The sequence below is a fragment of the Anolis sagrei genome, chromosome 8, assembly GCF_037176765.1.
Source record: "Anolis sagrei isolate rAnoSag1 chromosome 8, rAnoSag1.mat, whole genome shotgun sequence".
Classification (NCBI taxonomy): domain Eukaryota; kingdom Metazoa; phylum Chordata; class Lepidosauria; order Squamata; family Dactyloidae; genus Anolis; species Anolis sagrei.
In genome coordinates, this window is record NC_090028.1 from 1,335,932 (window position 1) to 1,363,643 (window position 27,712).

At 42.4% G+C, this 27,712-nt stretch overlaps 1 protein-coding gene across 1 annotated transcript; it reads right to left on the reverse strand.

Annotated features, from left to right (window-relative positions):
* Positions 1–13,382: 13,382 nt before the first annotated feature.
* Positions 13,383–25,139, reverse strand: CFAP20 (cilia and flagella associated protein 20). Its single transcript, XM_060788405.2, has 6 exons — positions 24,970–25,139; positions 22,664–22,743; positions 21,455–21,566; positions 20,610–20,798; positions 16,976–17,086; positions 13,383–13,814 (listed from the first exon to the last, which is right to left on the reverse strand). The coding sequence occupies exons 1-6, from the start codon at positions 25,051–25,053 to the stop codon at positions 13,809–13,811; spliced, it is 582 nt and encodes a 193-aa protein (XP_060644388.1). The 5' UTR covers positions 25,054–25,139; the 3' UTR covers positions 13,383–13,808.
* Between the last annotated feature and the right edge of the window lie 2,573 nt (positions 25,140–27,712).

The following is a 27,712-nucleotide window of genomic DNA, read 5'->3' on the forward strand; positions in this document are numbered from 1 at the left end:
ACGTTTCCTGGCTTCATCGAGAAGGCTCCCATACCTTCCATGCTTTCATCGGGAAGGCTGGTGGGCCTTTCATGGTTTGGTAGAAGCAGGAATTCCAGCAAATTCTGCCTGTCATTCTGAAATCTTCTAAGAAGCAGGGGCTTCTTTCCTCTCTTTGCTCAGCCTCACGATGCCAAGCTGATGCAAAAAGCATCATCATCATCGGCTGCACAAAACGTAGCCACTCTCCAAGTGATGGATGGGCCCCTATCCTCGATTAAATAACATCATCATCATCCCCATCATCCTCATCCTGCTCATTTTCTCTCCGAAAGGAAGAAGTCACCAAGAATCATCCCTTTCCCGATCCCAAGAGTCGGGAAGGAGGCGGAAAGGGAGAGGAGCGGAAAGGGCAAGGCAAGGTGGACTGCAAACGGGGGAAATGCAATTAGGACGAGCACGGAGCGTTCTGACAAAGGCACAAACTTTCTCCTCCGCCGTCCCATCAGGACTGAAATATTATCCCTAGACACTCCCCAAAACGAATGCTGATGACTTGTCTGCAATCGTCTGGGAAAGGGGGTGGTCAGCCTGGGATGGAAAATCCCCCAAATGTGAGGGCAGTGGGGTGGGCGCGTGTGTGGGGTGCATGCTCGGAGCTTCAGAAGGGCGTCCGGGAATGTCCATCTCAACCATGAGGAGAACCACCACCACAAGAAGATCTTATTTAGCTGTCGAGGAGGATGATGTGGCTCAAATTCTACCTGGGAACCCCTATCATTAGGGAACAAAATTTGAAATATGTTGTTCCTGGCCTGAAAGTGTTATTCCTGTTTAATTGTGCGGTCCTGACTTGGAAAGTCACAGTTCTCCTCCAGAAACTTTGTTTTTGTGGCTGCCACAAACTACGTTAAATTGGTTGAGATTAGATGATGAGATAGTCATTGCAAAATGTGCTGCAAGGTGATGTCTCACAAAGACAGATTAATAACTTTCCCCATGTTTTTATGATAGAACCAATTTGGAAATTACTCTTATAACCCAGGCACAGTGTTATTATTGTCGTATGTTCTGCAGTTGATGGTGCTTGGTGATGGAAGGGTTAATGTAAAGGGTTTAGTAATCTGTAAGTAAATTAAGGGCGAAGGTATGCAAGAGATAGGTTGCAGCTGGGTGTTTCTGGATATAAGGAGCTAGCCTTGGCACTGATCTTTGGGAGAAAACTATTGTCGTATTTTGGTGGTGGATGCTGCTGGTTTTTCCCCCAGTTTGGGTTTTTGGTATCCTGACCTGTTAAGAGTTCATGGGTGAAAACAATTAAGGGTGGAGGTATGCAAGAGATAGGTTGCAGCTGGGTGTTTCTGGATATAAGGAGCTAGCCTTTGCACTGATCTTCGGGAGAAAAGTATTGTCATATTTTGGTGGTGGACGCTGCTGGTTTTCCCCCCAGGTCTGTTGGGTTTTCAGTATCCTAACCTCTCTTCTGTAATCTTGGAACTCTGGAACCTTGAACCTTTGGACTGGCTTTTGACTATGGTATAGACCCGTGATGGTGAACCTATGACACGTGTGTCAGCACTGACACACATGGCTATTTTTGATGACACGCAGCCGCATACAGAGAAGTACACCTTATAAGAGCCAATCTAATTCCATCCTTCAATTTGTCAAAGGCTCTACAAATTTAACATCTGCATGTTTGAGCCTTGTTCACTCCATAACTCAGCATGGAATATACATTTTTCTTATTTAAACTATAAATATTGAAAAATTATGGGATTTATTTCTCAAAGTTGACACCCCACCCAAGTTATGCTCAGGTTTTTGGCAAATTTTGACACACCAAGCTCAAAAGGTATAGACTCTTGACCCCTGGACTTTGTTTATTGAACTCTCAGCGTTTGACCACTGGACTGGACCCTTTTGACTACGGAGTTGTTTTTGCTATCCATTTTTGTTTATTTTGTGGCTGAGTGCTATCTTTATGTTTTATATTTTGGTCTATTAAAACAGCCAGACAGTAAGTGCTGTTTTAATTAAACTGTTGGATAAAACTGGGAGTTTGATTAATCTCTACCTAAATAAGGCAGAGACAATTATGTAACGTGACAATTATGTATTATTGTTATGTATTATTATTACTACTACACATTATTGTTGTTGTTGTTGTTGTCTTGCCTGGCCCAGTGGGTTGCTGGGCCAGGCAAGCCTCCGCCTGGAGCTCTTTCTCGGTCTCAGGAGTGGCTTCCTTGAAACTGCTGCCCAAATTAGATTGGCCTCTCCATCCTCCGGGAAGGAAGGCGGGGAGGCAGGCGCTGATGGGCCCCCGCTGACCCCCATGAGGATGTCAGACAGAGACAGGCGGGCATTGAAGGCCTCCACCAGGGACCCCCCTCTCTCAGCCCCGACCCTCCCCTGAGGAGACGCATGACAGCTCATGCGGGTGGGATCGGGGCCCTGACTTCCCCTGGAAAGAAGGAAGGGAAGGAAGGGAAGGGAGAAAGTGAAGGGAGGGAAGGAAAAGATGGAAGGGAAGGGGAAGGAGGAAGGGGGGAAGAGAAGAGGAGAGATTGACGGATGGACGGAAGGAAGGAAGGAAGGAAGGGAAAAGAAGAGAAGGGAGAGGTGAAAGGAAATGGGAAGGAAGGGAGGGAGGGAGGGAAGGAAGAGGCTGAAGAAAATGAGAGGGAGGGAAGGAGGAAGGAAGAGAGAGATGGAAGGAAATGGGAAGGAGGGAGGGAGGGAGGGGGGAGGGAAGAGGCTGAAGGAAATGAGAAGGAAGGAAGGAAGGGAAAAGAAGAGAAGGGAGAGATGGAAGGAAATGGGAGGGAAGAGGCTGAAGAAAATGAGAGGGAGGGAAGGAGGAAGGGAGGGAGGGAAAAGAAGGGAGAGATGGTAGGAAATGGGAAGGAGGGAGGGAATAGGCTGAAGGAAATGAGAAGGAAGGAAGGAAGGAAGGGAAAAGAAGGGAGAGATGGAAGGAAATGGGAGGGAGGGGAGGAAGGGAGGGAAGAGGCTGAAGAAAATGAAAGGGAGAGAGGGAGGAAGGGAGGGAGGGGGGAGGGAAGAGGTTGAAGGAAATGAAAAGGAAGGAAGGAAGGAAGGGAAAGGAAGAGATGGAAAGAAATGGGAAGGAGGGAGAGAGGGAAGGAAGGAAGGAAGGAAGGAAGGCAAGAAGGAAGAGGCTGAAGGAAATTGGAAGGAAAGAGGGAAGGACGGGAGAGAGGGAGGGGAAGGAAGAGGCTGGAGGAACAAGGAAGAAAGGAGGGAGGAAAGGGAATGGAAAATAACGGAGGGATGGAAGGAAATTGGAAGAGGGAGGGAAGGGAAGAGGAGAGGAGAGACGGAAGGAAGAAAAGCTAAGTGAAGGAAAGTGGAATGAAGGGAGAAAAGGAAGGAAAGAGACGTGAGGAAAGGAATAAAGGAAGGAATAAGGGAGGGAGGGAAGGAAGGAAGGAAGGATGGATGGGAGAAAAAGGGAAAGGGAAAGGAGAGGAGAGACAGAAGGAATAAAAGCTAAGAGACAGAGGGAAAGTGGAATGAAGGGAGAAAATTGGAAAGAAGGAAAGAGAAGTGAGGGAAGGAATAAAGGAAGGAATAAGGGAGGGAGGGAAGGAAGGAAGGAAGGTGGGTGGTTGAATAGACTGATGGAAATGGGAAGAGAGGAAGGAAGAGCAAGAGGAGGAGGGAAGGGAACATTCCCAGCCGGCCTTCCCTCTGGGCTGCCCTTTGTGTTGCAACAGCCCAACTCTCATCCGAGAAGCAAGAGAATCGGCAATAGTGCATTTCATCAAATGCCAGGAAAAGCAGGCCTTGACCGACTCCATCCAGAGAGAGAGGGGGGGGGGGGCAGCACAGGGCGCATTTGCAGCAACAGCACTATTGATTTCCAAGCCGTCAATTTAGAGAGGAAACCATTAGGGGAATCAATTGCTTCTGGCCATTTAGCACAATTCCTTCCCAACTTCGTGGTGTGCCTGTTTGCCTGGCCAAAGTGGATCACCTCCCAGAGTTACAGAAGTTACACAGGGCTAGACCTGGTGAGGACTGGGAAATTGTTGCAGAACAGCCCTGTTTTCAAACTGTGGTCTTTTAAATGTTCCTTGAGCCCGTCTTAGGGGAAAAGAGGGCTTGTATAGACAAAATAATAAATAAATAACATTGACTGGAGTATAAGCCGAGGCAGACTTTTTTAGCCTAAAAAAAGGGCTGGAAAACTAGGCTTATACTCGAGTATATACAGTACTATTTACATTACGATTCAGTTAGGGAGTAGAAACGAACATAATTGTATGGTTGGAGGTCACCACGACATGAGGAACTGTATTAGGGGGTCGCGGCATTAGGAAGGTTGATAAACACGGGTGTAGAGCAATCCGGCTGCTGCAATCATATACTTACTTACTTACTTACTTAGGCGATCCCTCGTTGGACGAGTAAGATGGTCTTCCATTATGGATTTCCTTGTGGGTCCGTATGTGGCTGTGGAGCCCTATTCTTGCTCTGCATCTTCTTCCGCAGTGAGGTCATTGGTTTCCAGGTGGAAGGCGCTCCCGGTCGGGGTTGGCTTGACGCGCTTTCCTCCTGGCACGTTTCACTCTTTCACCCTCCACTCGTGCCTCCTCAAATTCTGCAGCACTGCTGGTCACAGCTGTCCTCCAGCTGGAGCGCTCAAGGGCCAGGGCTTCCCAGTTCTCAGTGTCTATGCCAGAGTTTTTAAGGTTGGCTTTGAGCCCGTCTTTCAATCTCTTTTCCTGTCCGTTTTCCATTCTTAAGTTCGGAGTAGAGCAACTGCTTTGGGAGACGGTGGTCAGGCATCCGGACAACGTGGCCGGCCCAGCGGAGTTGATGGCAGAGGACCATCGCTTCAATGCTGGTGGTCTTTGCTTCTTCCAGCACACTGACGTTTGTCCGCTTGTCTTCCCAGGAGATTTGCAGGATTTTCCGGAGGCAGCGCTGATGGAATCGTTCCAGGAGTTGCATGTGACGTCTGTAGACAGTCCACGTCTCACAGGCATAGAGCAGGGTTGGGAGGACAATAGCTTTATAGACAAGCACCTTGGTCTCCCTACGGAACACTCTCTGCTTCATTCTGGAAAATGCTGCACTCGCAGAGCTCGGGCGGTGTTGTATTTCGGCGTCGATGTTGACTTTGGTGGAGAGGTGGCTGCCAAGGGAGCGGAAATGGTCCACATTTTCTAATGTTACACCATTAAGCTGTATCACTGGCACTGGAGAGGGACTGGCTGGTGACTGCTGGAAAAGCACCTTGGTTTTTTCAATGTTCAATGACAGGCCGAGCTTCTCGTATGCTTCTGCGAAGGTGTTTAGAGTGGCTTGTAGATCTTCTTCTGAATGCGCACAGACGACATTGTCATCAGCATACTGGAGTTCTATAACAGATGTTGCTGTAACCTTGGTTTTGGCTTTCAGTCTGCTGAGGTTGAATAGCTTGCCATCTGCCCGATAGATTATTTCCACTCCGGTGGGAAGCTTCCCATCAACATAGATTGCAATGGTTGGTCATATTCATTTGTATCAGTCAGACCAGGTCAGAAAAGAGTCGGGTTTTGCCTGGATATTTCCCCCCAAAAAACTTTCTGGACCCCCTTATCTATCTCTTGGCATGTTTACAGGTCCATCACATATGGTAGAATTGTGACCCCACTTACTCTGGCCCACTTCTGTGAGTTCAGTAAGACAATATTCAAGGCTGCAAGAGCCTTGACAGGGCTCCGTAACAGATTCCTGGCGACAGTGAGTGGCGTGGGCGAAATCGGCCTCGTGCCCTCTGACCCGGCCTGCTTTCCTTGCTTTCGCTGCCTTGGACGCAGAGCGAAACTTGGCAGCTGCGGTGGTCAAGCCAGCCCAGCCCAGCCTTTCCTGGCTTTGAAAGGGAAGAGGATCCGGGCCTGTCCTCCTCCTCCCTCCTTCCCTGCAAGTGCATGAGATCTCTCTCTGCGGAGAAAGGCTCCTTTGTGCCCCTTGCAAAGAGCCCGGGGCCAGCTGGCTCGCCCTCGCTTTCTGGGATGGAAAAAGGAGCAAGAGCAGGGCTTGGCTAGCCATCTGGGGCTGGGAGGAGGGGAAAGGGGGCCGGGATCCAAAGGAAGATGCCTGCGAGTCGCAAGGGACAATCGGGGCCTTGTCCCACCCGCAGGCACCTATGGTTTGGGCAAAAGCCCCCCTGCAACAAAGGGAGCACCCCCAGGCCCTCCGATCCGGCTCCAAGACAAGCAGGACATTCCATGTTAAAGCCATTTGCAATTTATAATGTAGTTTTCAAAGGATGTCTGTTATAAGTATAATACATTATATATATATAAGATATCCAGGTGCATGAGGCATGATGTGATGGGTGTATTGGAGGGCTTAAATTCGTGGTCATGGATAACTCCGTCCCCATGATGTAGTTTTCAAAGTATGTCTGTTATATTATAATACATTATATATATATAAGATATCCAGGTGCATGAGGCATGATGTCATGGGTGTATTGGAGGGCTTAAATTCGTGGTCATGGATAACTCTGCCCCCATGATGTAGTTTTCAAAGTATGTCTGTTATAATATAATACATTATATATATATATATATAAGATATCCAGGTGCATGAGGCATGATGTCATGGGTGTATTGGAGGGCTTAAATTGGTGGTCATGGATAACTCCGCCCCCATGATGTAGTTTTCAAAGTATGTCTGTTATAATATAATACATTATATATATATATAAGATATCGAGGTGCATGAGGCATGATGTCATGGGTGTATTGGAGTGCTTAAATTAGTGGTCATGGATAACTCCGCCCCCATGATGTAGTTTTCAAAGTATGCATGTTATAATATAATACATTATGTATATATAAGATATCCAGGTGCATGAGGTATGATGTCATGGGTGTATTGGAGAGCTTAAATTAGTAGTCATGGATAACTCCGTCCCCATTGAAGTCAAACATGACCCCCCCCCCCTCAATAAAAGATCGTAACTTATAGTTTTGCTAAGGACAAGGACACCAGACTGGATAATAAGGGTTAAGCCTTGGTCAATTTGCCAAGACACTAACAACAACAAGGACCCTTCCCATGTTAGATAGTGTGTACATTTAATCAAGGTTTTATGCCCTGTGTTTCATATATAGCAGAAGATAGCACATTTATTACTGAGAAACCACTCCCTTTACACTTATGTGCTCTCTTGAACTTCTATGGGACTCTGGTGGGAGGGATAGGTGGGTATGCTTTCTATATCATGATTTCTATATTCCTTCCTGTGTATCTGACCTTTTCCTGACCCTTTTGCCCAATTCCCCTTTATTGAAAAATGTATAAAAATACAAGGCAGCCACCCCTGCGTGACCCTGGAAAGGAGGAAATCTTCAGTTGAAAAGACCCTTATCAAAAGCACGATTGCATGGACAATAGAAGGGGGTCGTGACCTTTGGGCTCAGAGTTGGTCCTCCAAAAGGAAATGACCATTTGGCAATTTTGATCATATCTCAATAGGATGGAGGGGGCCTTCGGAAAGCCGCACCTCGTCCTAATCTGTCACGCATTCAACTTTTCTTTCACTAAAGACTTCAGTCAAAGTTCCCCATTGTTCCCATATCTCCGCACTGGAAAAATTCGGATCTTGGATGTTTATTGCATCCACTCAATGACAATAGGAATGGCTGGCTCGCAGGCCCCAGGACTCGCTGGCCACATGGACATTTCCTACCTCCATAATCCTCTCAAGAATCCATTGTTTTCCCCTCGTCCCGCCTCCCTCTCTCCTGATTCGTCAGGACGCCAAGGCATCAGAAGCCCAGCGATTGGCCCAGGCGCTCAGGAAGTGGCCAAGCCTCCTCCCAGCTGTAGAGCGCCAGCCAATCATCATCGAGCCGGCAGAGGGGTGGGGATTTATTTATTTATTTATTTACAGCTTTTATATTCTGCCCTTCTCACCCTGCAGGGGACTCAGGGCGGATTACAGTGTACACATATATGGCAAAAATTCAATGCCAATTTTAACATACAACATATATAGACATACACAGAGGCTATTTAACTTTTTCTGGCCGCCAGGGGAGCTGTTGCTTTAATCGTCCATCTGCGACGCTGATGAAGCACTTCCGCATTCCCCGCATGCTTCCCCGCTGGAATGCTTTGCTGGAGTCTTCTTTATGGCCTCATAAATCAGTTAATTTAGCCTCCCCACACTTTAAGGTGGTACCTTATTTTCCTACTTGACAGATGCAACTGTCTTTCGGGTTGCAAAGGTCTACAACAGGCTACACACAATTAGTTGGAAACCCACCAATTGTGTGTAGGAATGGGAGGTTCAAACCTGGCAACTCTGTTTCTGTATAAAAAAGGCTTTTATTTGTACACATGTGATGCTCAGCTTGGTGAAATATTGCTGCTTTGCATCCTTTTCAGCTGAATCACAATAAAATAATCTCGGTGGCGCTTCCTTCAACTTTGGTGAGATTTCTTTTGGGAACTTAGGAAAAACCTTTTAAATTGGGCTTCTCTTTGCTCACCACTGTAGCAAGCCCTCTTTGGTGGGTCCGCAGGGTCCCTCCTTCAGGGCCAGACCCTTTTAAATTTCTCCATGATTTCACCATGATGTAGTTTTCAAAGTATGTATGTATGTATGTTTAAAATGCAGTAGCTATGTGCCGAGTGTAATGTATTCCTGTGTGGAAAGAGTTAACTGAACCATGGAGGGAACAGCATTCCTAGAGAGGTCATAAATCAAGTGTATACAACAAATGGACACAGCGTCGTATGTCACTCTGGAATGCAGGAGGTGTGGACTAGTACTGATAGCAGTTAGGGGGTTCGCAATGTTACAGTAAAGAACGCAATGGGACGGTAAAGAAGGAAGTTTATGATGTGTTGAGTGTTAAGTAGCTTAATGTATATAGCTGTAAAATAAAGTAGTTTATAGCCTAAGGTGGCTGTGATTGATCTCTTCCTGCCTTGCTGTGCTGCCGATGACACTGACATTCAACACAAATAGGCAGGCAGGCCGGCCCTGCCCATTCATGGCTCAGCAGAATATAATCTGCACAGAATCTGTTCCACCAGCTGCCTCCGAGACGGCTATTACACTACCCAACACCATTTTTGTTCCTGAGTGATCAATACCATTTCCTAATTGGGTCTGTCATAAAAACATGGAGACTCCAGTGGTGCGGCTGGTTAAACCGCTGAGCTGCTGAACTTGCTGACCGAAAGGTCACAAGTTTGAATCTGTGGAGCAGGGTGAGCTCCCACTGTTAGCCCCAGCTTCTGCCAACCTAGCACTTTGAAAACATGCAAATGTGAGATTAATAGGTACTGCTCTGGTGGGAAGGTAACACCGCTCCATACAATCATGCCAGTGGACACATGACCTTGGAGGAGTCTATAGACAACGCCGGCTCTTCAGCTTAGAGATGGAGGTGAGCACCAGAGTCCCGGGGTCAGACTCGACTCGACTTAATGTCAGGGGAAGACCTTTACCTAAAAACATGGGGAAAGCTTATTAGACTACCAAAACTTTCTTTCTGCGGGAGGGACATCAACTTGCAGCATATTTTGCTATAGTTTTTTCTCCCACCCTGGACATCATTCCACAGGTATATAAACCCAATTTTCCTAGTTTGCAACAGACCACAATCTCTGAAGATGCCTGCCATAGATGTGGGCGAAATGTCAGGAGAGAGTGCTTCTGTTACATGGCCAGACAACCCAGAAAAGTCACAGCAACCCAATATCTCAACCAATATAATTGAATTGGTTGAGATATTCCAGCGCATGTCCCCATAGCTTTCTGGATGCTGTGAGACCATGTCCCGGGACTCGTGGCTCTGTGTGAGTACTCCCTTTAAAATACTGGGATTTATAATCCCACTTCCAGGCTCACAGGAGCCATTCCTTCATTGGGGCTGAAAACCACAAAGTGGGGCACGCTTTGTGTATTTTCTCCCCAGCCCTCTGCAGAAACGCAGTGCTGGAAGAGCCCCACCTGGTGGCAGCTTCACTTATTGCGACTCCCCTCATTCCAAGTAGCCCAAGACAATGCCTTCCCCGCATTCTGCTTTAGGGCCAAGCAGAGGCATTTCCCCCTCTTGGCGAAGGTTTCCAGAGGTATCCTTTGAGCACAAATGGAGTGAGAAACAGTCCACGTGAGAAGGATCTTGGGAGTCTTCATGGACAACAAGCGGAACGTGAGCCAAGAAGCCAATTCTGGGCTGCTTCCAAAGGAGGAGAGTGTCCAGACTGAGGGAAGAATTGAGAGGTCATCCTGAGTTTTGGAGTGCAGTGCCACCTCTACGCAGATGACACCCAACTCCACCACTCTTTTCCACCAGACTCCAAGGAAGCCCCGAGGATACTGGACCCGTGCCTGGCTGCCATGATTAGATGAGGAGGAACAAGCTGAGGATCAATCCTGACAAGACAGAGGTCCTCCAGGTTGAAGCTTAATCCAGACAAGACAGAGGTCCTCCTGGTCAGTCGTGGGGCTGACCGGGGTATTGGGTTGCAACCTGTGCTCAATGGGGTCCCATTCCCCTGTAGCTTGGGGGTCCTCCTGGACTCAACGTTGTCGCTTGATGCTCAGGTGACAGCCTTTGCACAACTCAAACTTGTGCGCCAGCTACGACCATACCTCATGAAGTCTGACTTGGCCAGGGTGGTCCACACCTTGGTTACATCCAAACTGGACTGTTGCAATGCGCTCTACATGGGGCTGCCCTTGAAGACAGCCCGGAAGTTTGAACTGGTACAACAGGCAGCAGCCAGGCTCCTTACTGGAGCAAACTATAGGGAGCATACAACACGCCTATTGAAACAGCTTCACTGGCTGCCGATAAGTTGCCGAGCCAAATTCAAGGTGCAGGTCATGACCTATAAAGCCCTAAATGGTTCGGGCCCTGACTATCTTTGCGATCACATCTCCTTCTATGAACCAAATATGGCACACAAAACTCCCACGATGAACAGAAAATATGTATCAGTGATTGTGTTGAATACAGTTTGCTTATTGTTGAAAATTACCTAGGGCCGCCTCTGTCCACAATCAAACATGGACCCACTGCCAGGACACCACCCTTGGAGGACAATCTTACTTGGACAAAGTAAAGTAAGGTTCTTAACCTGTGTGCTGCGGACCACTAGTTGAGCCGCGAGGACGAAAATGTAGTCAACAAGCTTCCTTTCTCTTTATTCTATTTTGCTTCCGCTCCTTTCACGCTGCCTGCTGTTCCTTCCCTGTCGCTGACTATGGCGTCTGTTCTGTATCAGAAACTAGAGCTGATGTCGTCTATCCTGTGCATTTTTCTGAATCAGCACCCCAAACCAAATCTAAAGTCCAGACCTTGAACCGGTGCTTGGCTGCTGTGTCGGACTGGATGAGAGCTAACAAATTGAAACTGAATCCAGACAAGACAGAGGTACTCCTGGTCAGTCGTAAGGCCGAACAGGGCATAGGGTTACAGCCGGTGTTGGACGGGGTTACACTCCCGCTGAAGACGCAGGTTCACAGCTTGGGTGTGACCCTGGACTCATCGCTGAGCCTGGAACCCCAGGTTTCGGCGGTGACCAGGGGAGCATTCGCACAATTAAAACTTGTGCGCCAGCTGCGCCCATACCTTGGGAAGTCGGATCTGGCCACGGTGGTCCACGCTCTTGTTACATGCTGAATAGACTACTGCAACACACTCTACGTGGGGTTGCCCTTGAAGACTGTTTGGAAACTTCAACTGGTCCAGCGAGCGGCAGCCAGATTACTCACTGGAGCGTCATACAGGGAGCACCCCCCCCCCCCCCCGCTGTGTCAGTTCAACTGGCTGCCGGTGCAGTTCCGAGCACAATTCAAGGTGCTGGTTTTGACCTACAAAACCCTATACGGTTCCGGTCCAGCGTATCTGTCCGAACGGATCTCCCTCTACGTCCCACCCCGGAATTTGAGATCATCTGGGGAGGCCCTGCTCTCGACCCCACCGCTATCACAAGTGACGAGGAGCAGGGCATTCTCAGTGGTGGCCCCTCACCTGTGGAACTCACTCCCGGGGGAAATTAGGGCATCAACATCCCTCCTCTCCTTCAGGAGGAAAGTAAAGACGTGGTTGTGGGACCAGGCCTTTGGGCAATCTGACAACTAGATAAGGACAATCAGACGACTAGGACTGACAAAGTGGAATTGGAAATTAGACTATGAGATGGTGAATGCTGACCATTAATGAGGAGTAATGGGTTTTATTGTTGTAATGCAGGAACTGTTGTTTAGGTTTTTCCAGGCTATATGGCCATGTTCTGGAGGCAATTTTTCTCCTGACATTTCACCTGCATCTATGGCAAGCATCCTCAGAGGTAGTGAGGTCTGTTGGAAGTAGGAAAAATGGGTTTATATATCTGTGGAATGATGACCAGGGTGAGACAAAGGACTTTTGTCTGCTGGGGCTAGGTGTGAATGTTTCAGCTGATCACCTTGATTAGCATTCAATGGTTTGGAAGTGCCTGGGGGGAATCTTTTGTTGAGAGTGATTTTATGTGCCTGTTTGTTTCCCCTCTGTTGTTTTGCTGTTGTAATTTTAGAGTTTTTTAATACTGGTAGCCAGATTTTGTTCATTTTCATGGTCTCCTCCTTTCTGTTGACATTGTCCACATGCTTCTTGTGGATTTCAATGGCTTCTCTGTGTAGCCTGACATGGTGGTTGTTGGTGTGGTCCAGCACTTCTGTGTTCTCAAATAATATGCTGTGTCCAGGTTGGTTCATCAGGTGCTCTGCTATGGCTGATTTCTCTGGTTGGAGTAGTTTGCAGTGCCTTTCATGTTCCTTGATGTGTGTCTGGGCAATGCTGCGTTTGGTGGTCCCTATGTAGACTTGTCCACTACCTCTGAGGATGCTTGCCATAGATGCAGGCGAAACGTCAGGAGAAAAATTGCCTCCAGAACATGGCCATATAGCCGGAAAAACCTACAACAACCCAGTGATTCTGGCCATGAAAGCCTTCGACAATAAACTGTTGTTTAGCTGTTAATTGCTGCTATATTGTTTTACTACTGTTATGTGATGCCGGCATCGAATTGTGCCTTTGTAAGCCGCCCTGAGTCCTCTTTGGGGTGAGAAGGGCGGGGTAGAAGAAACTGAAATAAAAAAATAATAAATAAATAAAGAGCAGAATATTAATGTTGTAAATAAATAAATAAAAATAAATTTGACCAAAAACTGATTCGTAACCCTTTTGGTACTAATATTGGAGAGTGGTTCCTAGTCAAGTGGTTCCTGGTCAAACATATGTTGGGAACCACGGCCTTAAAGGAACAACAGCGTGGTTCTGAGATGCTGCACTCCAGTGTAGTCCTGAGGAAACTACGCAAGGGCCCTTGCATTCCTGTGACGGCATCCAGAGGAGCAACCAAGACCAGGCTTACAAAGGAAATCAAATCTTTAATAGCAGTGTCCGGGAGAGAAGCAGTCCACACTTGTTGGAGCACACATCAAAACAGGGGGAGGGGGGGGGGGGAGGGTGCGGAAGGGAAACCCCCGGCGCCTGCAGCTGCTCCAAACAATCATTCCAGCCAGAAGGGCCTCCCGTTCCGCTTGGGGCGCTTTGGAAACCTTCACCTTGATCCCAGGTCACCTCTCGCCCAAAACGTTGGCCTGCGTCCGGTCCCAGCAGTACAGGTGCCAATATTTTATTATTATTTCTTATTATTAAATAAAAGTTACCCTATGGAAATCAGCTTCTATATTGTGTTAATTTCTCTCTTTTAAAAAAATACAACCCTCACACTCGTCTTCCATCCATCTTCTCAATGCGTCTCTCTCGGGAGGCCTTCCTGGAGCGGCGGCATCATTGCTGTGAGGGGGGGAAACAGGAGGGCAAAGACCGTCATTCCAACAGAGAATGGATTTCTAGCCCTTATTTAAACCAACACACACACACACACAAACACATATATATCTCAACAATATTTCTAACCCTTATTTAAACCAACACAAATTATACTAATTTATACTAATTTATGCAATGTTTTTGATATAAAATAAAGAAATAAATAAAACCAACACACACACACACATATATATATATCAACAATATTTCTAACCCTTATTTAAACCAACACACACACACACAAACACACACACATCTATATAAATAAAAATGCAATGTTCGTTTGTGATATTCACAGAACTCAAAAACCACTGGACGAATTAACACCAAAGTTGGACACAATAGACCTCTCAGGCCAACGAATGACCATCACTCATAAAAACACTGAAAAACACCATAGAAGAGACTTAAAAAGCCAAAAAATAAAAAATATATTACAACACATACGCAAAACCACTTATACACACACACACACACACACACACACACACACACACATATATATATATATATATGTATGTATATACATACACACACACATATATATACACACAAAACACATATACAAAGACTGGACCACAGCAACACGTGGCAGGGGACAGCTAGTATATTATATTATTAGCATAGCATACTATTATTATTATTATTATTATTATTATTATATAGTGCTACATTGTACTATACAATATATAATACTGCAGTATTATTACTAATATTACATACTAGCTGTACCCGCCACGCATTGCTGTGGCCAACCTTCCCTTCCTCTTTCTCTCCTTCTCTCTCTCCTTCCTTCACTCCCTCTTTCCTTCCTTCCTTCCCTTTTTTTCTTTCCTTCTCTCCTTCCTTCTCTTTCCTTCCCCCCTTTTCTTTTCATCCCTCTTTTTCTCCTTTCTTCCTTCTCTCCTTCCTTCCTTCCCTTTTTTCTTTCCTTCTCTCCTTCCTTCCCTTTTTTCTTTCCTTCTCTCCTTCCTTCTCTCTTTCCTTCCCTTTTTTTTCATCCCTCTTTTTCTCCTTTCTTCCTTCTCTCCTTCCTTCCCTTTTTTCTTTCCTTCTCTCCTTCCTTCTCTCTTTCCTTCCCTTTTCTTTTCATCCCTCTTTTTCTCCTTTTTTCCTTCTCTCCTTCCTTCCTTCCCTTTTTTCTTTCCTTCTCTCCTTCCTTCTCTCTTTCCTTCCTCCTTTTCTTTTCATCCCTCTTTTTCTCCTTTCTTCCTTCTCTACCTTCTTTCCTTCCTTCGCTTTTTGCTTCTATCCATACTCCTTTCCTTCCCTCCCTCTTTCTCTCCTTCTCTACCTCTTTCCTTCCCTTTTTTTCTTTCCTTCTCTCCTTCCTTCCTTCTCTACCTCTTTTTTCCTTCCCCCTTTTTCTTTTCCTCCCTCTTTTTCTCCTTTCTTCCTTCTCTACCTCCCTCTTTCTCTCCTTCCTTTCTTTCTCTCCTTTCCTCCCTCTTCCTTCCTTTTTTTCCTGTATCGTTATTTAGCTTTTCGTCATTTAGCTTTTAGGGGTTTTTAACTCCTTTCCACTTTTTTTGGGGGGGGGGGGGGGAGAGAGTTATGACTGATGGTCACTCATTGGTCTTTTAGGGCTATAGTGTCCAAATTTTGTGTCAATTCGGCCAATGGTTTTGCATTATGTTAATCACACAAACGAACATTACTATTTTATTTATATAGATAATATATAATATACAATTATTCTATTTTATTACTAGTCTTGTATTAAATTATAATATTAGGATCAATATTATAGATATCTATATAAATAAAAAATGTAATGTTAGTTTGTGGGATTAATTAACTCAAAAACCACTGGATGAATTGACACCAAATTTGGACACAAGACACCTCTCAGGCCAACGAGTGACCATCACTCATAAAAACAATGAAAAACGCAGTGGAAAGGACTTTAAAATGCAAAAAAAAAATGCATTACAACTTATGTGCAAAACCACATATATAAATGCAAACACACATATATACACATATACACAAAGATATACACACACAAAACACATATTCACAGACTGGGCCACAGCAATGTGTGGCAGGGGGTGGCTAGATTGTGTGTGTGTGTGTATTAATTACGACACCTCTCTCAAGCAGGCTGAGCAGATGAACTTGCTGACATGAGAAGAGGGGGAAAAAGAGACAAGGCAGTGCTGCTCTCCCTCTAACTCAGGCCTGAGCAAACTCTTGCCCTCCAAGTGTTTTGGACTCCAACTCCCACAATTCCTAACACCCGGTAGGCTGTTAGTAATTGTGGGAGTTGAAGTCCAAAACACCTGGAGGGCCAGAGTTTGCCCAGGCCTGCTCTAACTGAACTGGTCTCTGAATAAAGCCTGATGCCTGAAACACAACTTTAGGCTTTTGGGTTGCATGTCCCCACAACAAGGTCAGCAGCAACCCCACAATGCTGGCCACACACTTGTCAGTGTCCACAGGAGTGGCCAAGTGGGGTCCTCAGGGTAAAAAAAAATAAATCCCATATTTCTCCATCACACCTGTAGGCCAGGAGATGCCATATGACGTGGCCCAAGGGGAGGTGTGCTAAAAACATGGCAATAGCCGGTATTGTGTGCCTATTTATCTGTTTGACTGACCTCTTTGGTGTGGGAGGGGCTACAGACATAGAATCATAGAATCCTAGAGTTGGAAGAGACCTCATGGGCCATCCAGTCCAACCCCACTCTGCCAAGAAGCAGGACAATCACAGACAATACATGTGACTGTACTGAGCATATTCAGACTCAAGACTCCATTTTGTTGTTAGTATGCTTTCGACTTTAATGTCTTATTGATCTTGTTATGGTTTTGTATTATACTAGCCACCCCCTGCCATACGTTGCTGTGGCCCAGGCTGTGTATATGTGTTTTGTGTGTGTATATATTTGTGTATATGTGTATATATGTGTGCTTGCATGTACTGTATATATGTGTGTGTGTGTGGTTTTGTGCATGCATTGTAATGTATTTCTTATTTTAAGTCTCTTCTGCTATGTTTTTCAGGATTTTTATGAGTGATGGTCACTTGTTGGCCTGAGAGATGTCTTAGGTCACGTAGCCCTCCCTCCGAGGTTCCCCAACGAGGCAAACGAAGCTCCCAGATTGCCGACCCTCGGATTCACCTTGGCCTTGTTTTGGACTGGGATGTACAGCTTGAACTCGGCCGGCAGCTCGTCCTCAGAGTAGAGTCTGTCAGAGAAGTAAATTCTGCGGATGCGACAGTTCGCGTGGATCTGGGACAGAGGGGGAAAAAGCATGCATATTGGAAGAGCCACTGGGAATCCTGTTTCGAAATGCTCCAGCAACTCCCAACGCACTCCAGTTAAATTCTAGCAGGCGGTTCACTGAGAATCAGACTCAGCCAGGCAAAAGAGTTGCTTGGGTGATCTATCAGACACGGTTTCCCAAGCAAGCTCCTTCTCTACAATGGACAAGAACGGCAATATCCAGGCAAGAGCTGGGTCCTGACTGATCAGGAATGCAAGGAAAGACCTGCCAGGGCTTCTATGCAGTCACAAAACTCCCGGTCTTGTGGAAGTGGCTCTATTAGTTCCAGTTGAGGAACCAGTTGAGCACTGTTGTCATTGTAGTCTTCCACTTGAACATCAAAACACACAGAGACTTTGGTTCTTTCCCACCTAAGCAGGGAGGCTTTTCTTTCTCTGTTGTTGCAGTACTATACAAAGTATATACGAAATATATTTGGAGCTATGGCGAAGAAGAACTCAACAGGTTCCTGGACCATCTCAACAGCATCCACCCAAACATCCAGTTCACCATAGAAAAAGAAAACGAAGGAAGACTGCCTTTTCTAGATGTCCTCTAGAGAAGATCAACAACCAGATCAACAATTGGGTCACACCGTCTACAGAAAACCCACACACACAGATAGATATCTACATAAAAACTCCAACCATCACCCAAGTCAACAAAGAAGCCCCATTCAAGCCTTGGCAGACCGTGCAAAAAGAATCTGCTGAACCCCACCTCCTCCAAGATGGACTGAACCCCCTCAACTGGGCTCTCCAGGCCAATGGAGACCCCACCTCAGACACCAGAAGAGCTGCAAGACAACCGAGAAGAAGCCACGAGAGTCAAGACCAAGGTCCACCCAGAGGAAAAGGGTTCTTGCCAGACATCAAGGGAATCACTGACTGTTGATGAGGAAACACAACATACACACTATCTCCAGACCCACCAAGGAAATCCAACAAATGCTTCGTTCAGCAAAGGACAAGAGGGATCCTCTCACCTCTGCAGGAGTCTACCATTGTGTACCATGCAGCTGTGGACAAGAAGTCTCCAGAGGGACCACCCAATGCAGCAGCATTGCCCAGACACGAATCAAGGAACATGGAAGGGACTGCAGACTAACTCAACCATAGCAGAGCACCTGATGAACCAACCCAGACACAGCATATTATCTGAGAACACAGAAATGCTGGACCACTCTCACAACCACCATGTCAGGCTACACAGAGAAGCCATTGAAATCCACAAAACGCATGTGGACAATTTCAACAGAAAGGAGGAAAACATGAAAATGAACAAAATCTGGCTACCAGTATTAAAAAACTCTAAAATTACAACAGCAAAACAACAGAAGGGAAACTATCTGGGACATCTAATCACCTCTCAACAAAAGATTGCCCCAGGCACTGCCAGGCCATCAAATGCTAATCAAGGTGGTCAGTTGAAACATTCACGCCTAGCTCCAGCAGACAAGAGTCCTTTGTCCCACCCTGGCCATTCCATGGATATATAAACCCACTTTCCTACTTCCAACAGACCTCACTACCTCTGAGGATACTTGCCATAGATGCAGGCGAAACATCATGAGAGAATGCCTCTACAACATATAGCCCGAAAAACCCTAAACAACCCAGTGATTCCAGCCATGGAAGCCTTCGACAATATATACGAAATATATACTTTTGCTTCTTCTTCTTCATTACTCACAGCAGCAATACTCCAACACACTCTCCAAACCACCATGCAACCCTCATCAAACTTACTCAGTATAACTCCCAACCTATCTACTACTCCCGCTGAATTAAACACAACACCCTAATGACTGTGGCTTAACTCTTTGACAGGTGGTGAGGCCAGAGGTATCAACTCTGCTGATTTCCAAATCCTGGCAGGACAGACCCACCAGGTACTGGTGCTAGAAGCCCCCCTCCCTCCCTGGTCTCCCCATCCATCTCCTGCTGCAGAACCACCCCTCTGGGGCCTCTGAGAACCACACAGACTAACAAAAAACAACTTGAGGGTCTTTCAGAGGGGGGATCAAAAATTGTTGTTTTTTGCGAGACAAGATGCACCATTCCATGGTGGCTCAGTGCCCAAATCTCTAGTATCTATTTCCAACCAGACACTAGAAATGAGGGGGTAGAAAGACAATATAGTGGAGCCTCAACTTAAAAGCGTCCCAACTTAAGAGAGTTTTGAGTTAAGAACAAGTGCCAAAAGTGCTAGTGCGAGTGTCCAGAGCTTTAGGGCTACAAGGGAGCAGCCTCTGTGCCTCACGCTCCCGTCTGCTTCGAGGAACTTTGGGTTAGTTGATTTTGTGTGGTTTTTATTCCTGTTTGGCTTCATGAAGAGAGAGGGAGAGAGAGCAAGAAAGGGAGGGAGGCTGGAAGGAGTCCAGGAAGAAGAAGAAAAGGATGCTTCTGCCTCTTCTTTACGTTGTGCTTCCTTGTCATAAATTTGTGCTTCTACCATTTGAAAATTGTTATTTCCTTTTTATTGTTTATACATTATTTGTTGTTTATAAAGTACATTTTGATTTACGATCATATAAAAACAAATGGGGGGGGGGGTCTCACAGGTCTGGAACAGATTGATAGCATTTCAATGGAGAAGAGCATTTTGAGTTAAGAGCTCGGCCATGGAATAAATTAAACTCTGAAGTCAAGATATCCAACTGCAGAAAAACACTATGGAGTGGGTACAATTGCAAAAGCGGAGCGCCACACCAGACTGAGCTGCATCATGGGTTTTATAGTTGACCAGAGTCAGATTGAAGTAAACCTGCATACAGGCAATTCAAACTCTCCCCCTTTCCTGTCTACACCTTTTGTTATTGCATCTTTATCCTCTTTTTTCAATTGTTTATTATTATATAATGATAATAAAGCTATACTAGAACTTCTTTCTATTTTAATGTTCATTATATCTTCTATTTCTCTACTTTCCCCCAAAAAATATTTGCATATTTACATTGCCACCACATGTGTATATATGTTCCTGATTCTTGACATCCTCTCCAGCAATTTTTTTGAATAGTTTTTATTTATATTTGCTATTCTTACTGGTGTTAGGTACCATCTAAAAATTTATCAAGAAAATTATTATAAGATAATATGGAAATGGTATCCTGTCTACACCTTGACCTCCCAGCTCCATCCTTCATTTCAGCGTGGCTCTGTTCCAAAACAATCCTTTTTCTTTCAAACAACCTCCCTGTGCTTCCCCCTTCCCATCTCTTTCAGGTCATTCTGAGCTCTTTTTTCACCTCTTCCACACAAGGCCATCTCTTCCCAAATGCCTTCACTCCTTTTCACTTCCTCCTTCTCTCTCTTTACTTTAACCCAACCTCAAAACTTCCATGTAAAATCCCAAGTCCCTTCTGCAGCACAGCATTGTCCCTTCCCGTCCCACCCATCAAGCTATTCAATCCCTTCCGGCCTGCAGTGCTCCCTTTGAAGGCCTTCCAGGGACCTTTTGTCCCCACAGCCGCCCTCCCCTCCTCACCTGGACCCGCAGAGTCTCAATGTAGTTGGTCCCATAGGCCCGGCGTGTGAAGTCCGACAGGTTGAACTGAATCTGGTTCCAGCCATCGTCCAGGCGCATGGGCATGGTGCAGATGAAGGGCTTGACGCGCGTGGTGCTCTGGTAGTTGCTGGCGCGGAAGCGCCGCCGGACGTTTTTGTCATCCAGCACCTGCAGTGGAAACGTGGCATCAAGATGAGGAGATGCGATCCCGCAAGTAGGCTGGGCCCAAACTGTATCAAAGTACCCCCAACAGATAGCCACCCAGCCGCTGTTTAAAGCCTCCACCACAATCCGAGGCAGAGAGTTGAGCAGCTCTTCTTATGGTGAGGTGTCTTGTGTCCAAATTTGGTGTTAATTCGCCTGGTGGTTTTTAAGTTCTGTTAATCCCACAAACGAACATTATATTTTTATTTATATAGATGTAATATTACTAATCATATTACAATATAATGGTATAGTACAATATAGTAATATTTAATACTGATATTGTACTATGCTAATAATATAATATATTGTTATATATATATATATATATATATCTTGTAAGCCGCTCTGAGTCCCCTTCGGGGTGAGAAGGGCAGAATGTCAATCAATAAATAAACAAACGGCATTAAGGGATCACAGCATTAGGAAGGTTGAGAAACACTCATCTAGACACTCTATGCCTTTTGGTGCAGCCAAGACACAAGGCAAGTGGCGTCAGTCTGGGAAGGGCCTGGCCAATGTTCTGGAGGACAGGAGGCCCTTCTAGTATGAATGCTATGGCACAATGGCAACCACTTCTCCCCACAACCTTGCGGAGTAGTCCCACCCCAGGCACGCACCTGCACTTCAAAAGTAAAGTATTTCTTTAAGTTCTTGATGATCATCACCAGGAAGGGCAGCTTGATTCCCAATGTCTTCTTCGGGTCAGCAGGACATGTAATGTATGTGGTACTGCGGGAGGAAAGAGACACGTGCAATAAACGCAGTCCCAAAGTGATGAACAAGAGAGGTTCTCTTAAGTTGAAATCATACGTTTAGTCAAAATAGGAGCATTTTGTAAGTGTAATTCCAGCCAAATATATACCCGTATTTCCTTGAGTCTAATGCGCCATTGAATCTTAATGAGCACCTCAATTTTCAAAATCCTGAAACCCATAAAAGTATTTGCTGGACATGTAAAGAAATAGTGAAATATTGGTCTATGGTACATGAAGAAGCACAAAAAATCCTTAAAAGAGTATTTAAGAAGAAACCTGAATATTATCTATTAAGTTCTACAGACTTAGAATTACAACTAGACGAAAATGAAGACAAATTATTTACCTATATTACGACGACGGCGAGAATATCTTTGGCAAAATTTTGGAAGCAGGACAGTATCCCTACCATTGAAGAATGGTTAGGGAAAATTAGCGAAATAAGAGAGATGGATGAACTAACTTTTTTTTTTTGAAAAAAAATACCGGGAATCCAATAAAGAGGACGGATTGGACCCTTTATGACAATTACAAGAAAGAAAGAAAGAAAGAAAGAAAGAAGTAAATAAGAGGAACATTTTAAAGTGGAAGTAATGGTAATATTGTTAATTTTTGGAGACACAACACCTGATGAGGAGATGGAAGTCAACTCTTTTTAAATCTTTTTCTTTCTTTTTTTCCCTCTTTTTTAATTGTTATTTTTCTCATTTATACTTTTTATTTTTTATGGCTTTTTGGGTTTTTTTTGTGGACTTTTGGAATTTTAGGGGGGGTACTTTCTATATTTTCCTACTGTTCTGTTTTCTTACAATTATTCACCCTCTTTCGCTGTATTTTCAAACACTTTAATAAAAAAAATTTTTTTAAAGTATTTACTGCTAAATATAATATGGCCATAACAGTTGCTGCCTGCCGAGAGTGGATTTCCCTTCTGATGCTCAGATTCCTCTCACTCCCTGTTAGCTCAGCTCCGTTCTTAACTAGGAGTTGTATGTAAGTCAGGTGTTTGTAACTCGGGGACAGGCCAGGAAGTGCAATTCTTAAAAGGCCTTTCCGGAAGTCCTTGCGTACCTGACATTGGTTCCTTCAATCTCCAGCACCAGCGACTGAATATCATTATCTGTGATTCTCTTGATGTGTCCATTGCGCACCTGGAAACATACAGGAGAGAAAAGAATAACACATCCCATCATTCCTTAACTCCAGAGGGTTACCGAACACTCCTGCCCAAAAAATGATGGGTTGGTTGCCCTCTTTCTCCCCTCTTTGGAATAACTTTATCAGTCCCACTGCCTTAAGAAAGCTCAGAACAGTTTTAGTAGTAATAATGATAGCAATAATAACTATAATATAATAATGATAATAGTATGATAGTAATGATAATACTATGAATGACCGTAATAATAATATTATAGTAATGATGATAATAGTGATAATATTGAATGAGAATAATGTAATAATATGATAGTAATGATAATATGAATGATAGCAATAACTATAATATAATAATAATAGTAATGACGATAATAATTGTACTAATGATAATAGTAATAATATAATAGCATTCGAACAATAGATGAAGCAATTGAGACTGAATTATAACGATAATAACAATAACAATATCCCTCAATATACAATATAATATATAGCAATATAACACTGTAATATAATAATAAATGTATTACATTACAACACTGTTAATATTATATAAAATATATCAATATTTTATATAATATTAACAGTGTTGTAATATAATACATTTATATATACAACTTAAGATATCATACAATATAGTATATAAAAGTAATAGTATAATATACTGGTGGTTGTGGTATAATAATATAGTACATATAGTACAATATAATATAAAATAATATAATTATATATAATATTACCAATAATATTATTGCAGTATAGTAGTATAGTACAATATAATAATAATATATAATAATACTAATATTGTGCTATACTAATAATATAATAAATATAACATAGAATTATATATAATATTACCAATAATATTGCAGTATAGTACAATATAAAATATTTAATACTAATATTGTGCTATACTAAAATATATAATTATATATAATATTACTAACAATATTGCAATATAGTAGTATAGTACAATATAACATATAATACTAATATTGTCCTATACTAATATAATAACTATAATAATTACATATAATATTACCATTAATATTACAGTATAGTATAGTACAATATAATAATATATAATAACAATATTGTGCTATATTAATAATATAATAAATATAACACATAATTATATATTATATTACCAATAATATTGCAGTATAGTATAGTACAATATAATAATATATAATATTAATATTGTGCTATACTAATAATATATAATAAATATAATATGGAATAATATTGTAATATATTAATTATAATACTAATATTGTGCTATACTAATAATATAATAAACATAATATATAATTATATATAATATTACTAATGATATTGCAGTATAGTATAGTACAGTATAATATATAATACTAATATTGTGCTATACTAATAATATAATAACTATAATATATATATATATATATATTACCAATAATATTGCAGTATAATACAATATAAAATATATACTAATATTGTTCTATACTAATATAATAAATATAATTATATATATTACCATTAATATTGCAGTATAATATAGTACAATATAATAATATATAATATTAATATTGTCCTATACTAATATAATAAATATAATAATTATATATTATATTACCAATAATATTGCAGTATAGTAAAGTACAATATAATGATCTATAATACTAATACTGTGCTATATTAATATAATAAAATAATATATAATACTAATATTGTGCTATACTATTTTCAGTAGTATTATATTAGAATATTATTACATATTATATTTATTATTATTATATTATTAGTATAGCACAAATGTTAGTATTATATATTATTGTATTGTACTATACTGCTATATTGCAATACTATTGGATAATATTATTGCAGTATAGTAGTATAGTACAATAATACACAATACTAATATTTATTGCAGTATAGTAGTATAGTACAATATAATAATATATAATACTAACATTGTGCTGTACTAATAATATAATAAATATAATATGTAATAATATTGTAATCTATTAATTATACTACTGATAATATATCACAATATATAATGACAATACTGTGTTATTGTTCTATATTTGAAGTAGTGTTGTCATGTTTGTAATGGCGCTTCCCCTTTAAGGCCAAGACTGTCAATCAATGAATGGTAACCTAGCAACCGCGGCCTCTTCCCCCCTCCCCCCTTCCTCGGGCGGTGCGGCCTAGCGCCTCGGCCGGAGCCTTCCTTTCCTGACCTTCTTGTCCCAGATCTGCAGCGGCTTGCTCCCGATGGAGTAGAGGACGGAGAGGAAGCCGCTCTGGAAGGTGTTCTTGAACATCCCTCCCGCCGCCGGGACACACAGGAGCCTCTCCCGCCGCCTCCGCCTCCCTCAGCGCACGCTCCGCTCTGCGCCGCCTCAGCCCGCCCTGCGCGGAAGGACACCTCGCACGCTAAACAAGACCAACCAATGAGATCACTCCGCCAGGCGCCCGCTGACAGGGTGGCCCCGCCCCTCCCTCCGTCGCCATGGAGAGCACTACTTTTCCTCCCGCCGGGACTCGTTTTTTGTTGTAGCAGACCAATGCGCGTTGCCCGGGCGACGGGAGGGCGGGGCGTTCGAGGCGGCTTCGTGTTTGGCAGGCGGAGCGGCCAATGGAGGGCCGCGTAGACCCCGGGGGGCGGGACTAGTTTGCTCCATTGAATAAACACAGCCCAGTCTGATTGGGAAAGGCCTAATTAAGCCAATAATTGTTTAATTGGGGAGAAGAAGCTCCTGTGGGTGCCTGAGCCCTAGGGCAGAAGGAGGGCTCCTTGTCCAACAGGCTTGGGAACAGAACTTCTGGTTTTTGAAGATTTTGGAAGGTCTGGATCTCTACTGCATAGACATATATACACACACACACACACAGATATCCACATTATATATATATATATATATATATATATATATATATATATATACATACATACACACACACACACACACACACACAGATATCCACATTATATATATATATATATACACACACACACACACACACAAAACCTACTATATATATATATACACAAACACACATATCTCTACATTATATATATATATACACACACACACACAACCTACAATAAATATATACACACACATACACACATATATCTACATTATATATATATATACACACACACACAACCTACAATAGATATATATATATACACACATATCTACATTATATATACACACACACACAACCTACAATAAATGTATACACACACATATCTACATTATATATATATATACACACACACACAACCTACAATAAATATATACACACACATATCTACATTATATATATACACACACACACAACCTACAATATATATATATACACAAAGATATACACATATATCTACATTATATATATATACACACACACAACCTACAATATATATATATACACAAACAATCACACATATATCTACATTATATATATATATACACACACAACCTACAATAAATGTATACACACATATTACATTATATATATATATATATATATATACACACAACCTACAATAAATATATACACACACATACACATATATATTGACATTATATAGATATACACACACACAACCTACAATATATATATATATATACACAAACATACACACATATATCTACATTATATATATATACACACACACAACGAACAATAAATGTATACACACATATATCTACATTATATATATATACACACACTCACAAAACCTACAATAAATATATACACACAAATACACACATAAATCTCCATTATATATATATATATATGCACACACACACAACCTACAATATATATACACACACACACATAAATCTACATTATATATATATATGTGCGCACACACAACCTACAATAAATATATACACACATATATCTACATTATATATATATACACACACACAACCTACAATAAATATATACACACAAATACACACATATATCTATATACACACACATATACACACACATATCACCTACATCATATACATATACACCTAAATCATGTGTTTGTGTGTGTATATGCACACACACACACATATTTATGCACACACACAACCTACTAAATATATATACACATATATACATATACACCTAAATCATGTGTTTGTGTGTGTATATATATATGCACGCACACACACATATTTATACACACAAAACCTACTATATATATATATACACACACACATAGACACACACACACATATATATCTACATTATATATACACACACACACCTACATCATATATATACACACATACACACACTCATACCTACATCATAAACATACACCTACATCATGTGTGTATACATATAATATACACATATATATACATACACTATATATACACACCTACATCATATACGTATACACACAAACATACCTACATAATGTCTATATATATATATATACACATACTTACACCATATATATAAATATATACACACACACCCCTACATCTCACACACACATATACACACAATCTTATACATATACGCACACATCTACATCATGTGTATATATGTATGTATATATATACACACACAATCTACATCATATATATTTATATATGTATCTACATTATATATATACCTACAATATATATATATATATATATACACACACACAGATATACATTATATACATATAAATACACCTACAACATAGACATATACACACACCAGTGTTATATATGTGTGTGTGTGTGCCTACATCATGCAATATCTTGGAAATGGGATCCAGGTCTATGCACAAAACCCATTTAGGTTCCATAAGACACCTTACACACAATATTTCCCCTAAGGTTCTACATGAAACCCAATGTGTCTCCATTGAACCATCAGGAGGCTCAACCCATATATGTTGTTGTTGTTCATTCATTCAGTCGTTTCCAACTCTTTTTGACCTCATGGACCAGCCCACGCCAGAGCTCCCTGTCG

Bases quoted from the DNA above. Each gene is read 5' to 3' on its own strand.
- CFAP20 (XM_060788405.2), bottom strand. From the start codon at position 25,053: ATGTTCAAGAACACCTTCCAGAGCGGCTTCCTCTCCGTCCTCTACTCC. The intron at 21,567-22,663 runs GTACGCAAGGAC...TTCCTCCCGCAG, and splicing joins ATTGAAGGAACCAATGTCAG to TACCACATACATTACATGTC. The intron at 20,799-21,454 runs GTGCGTGCCTGG...TTTCCACTGCAG, and splicing joins ACTTTACTTTTGAAGTGCAG to GTGCTGGATGACAAAAACGT.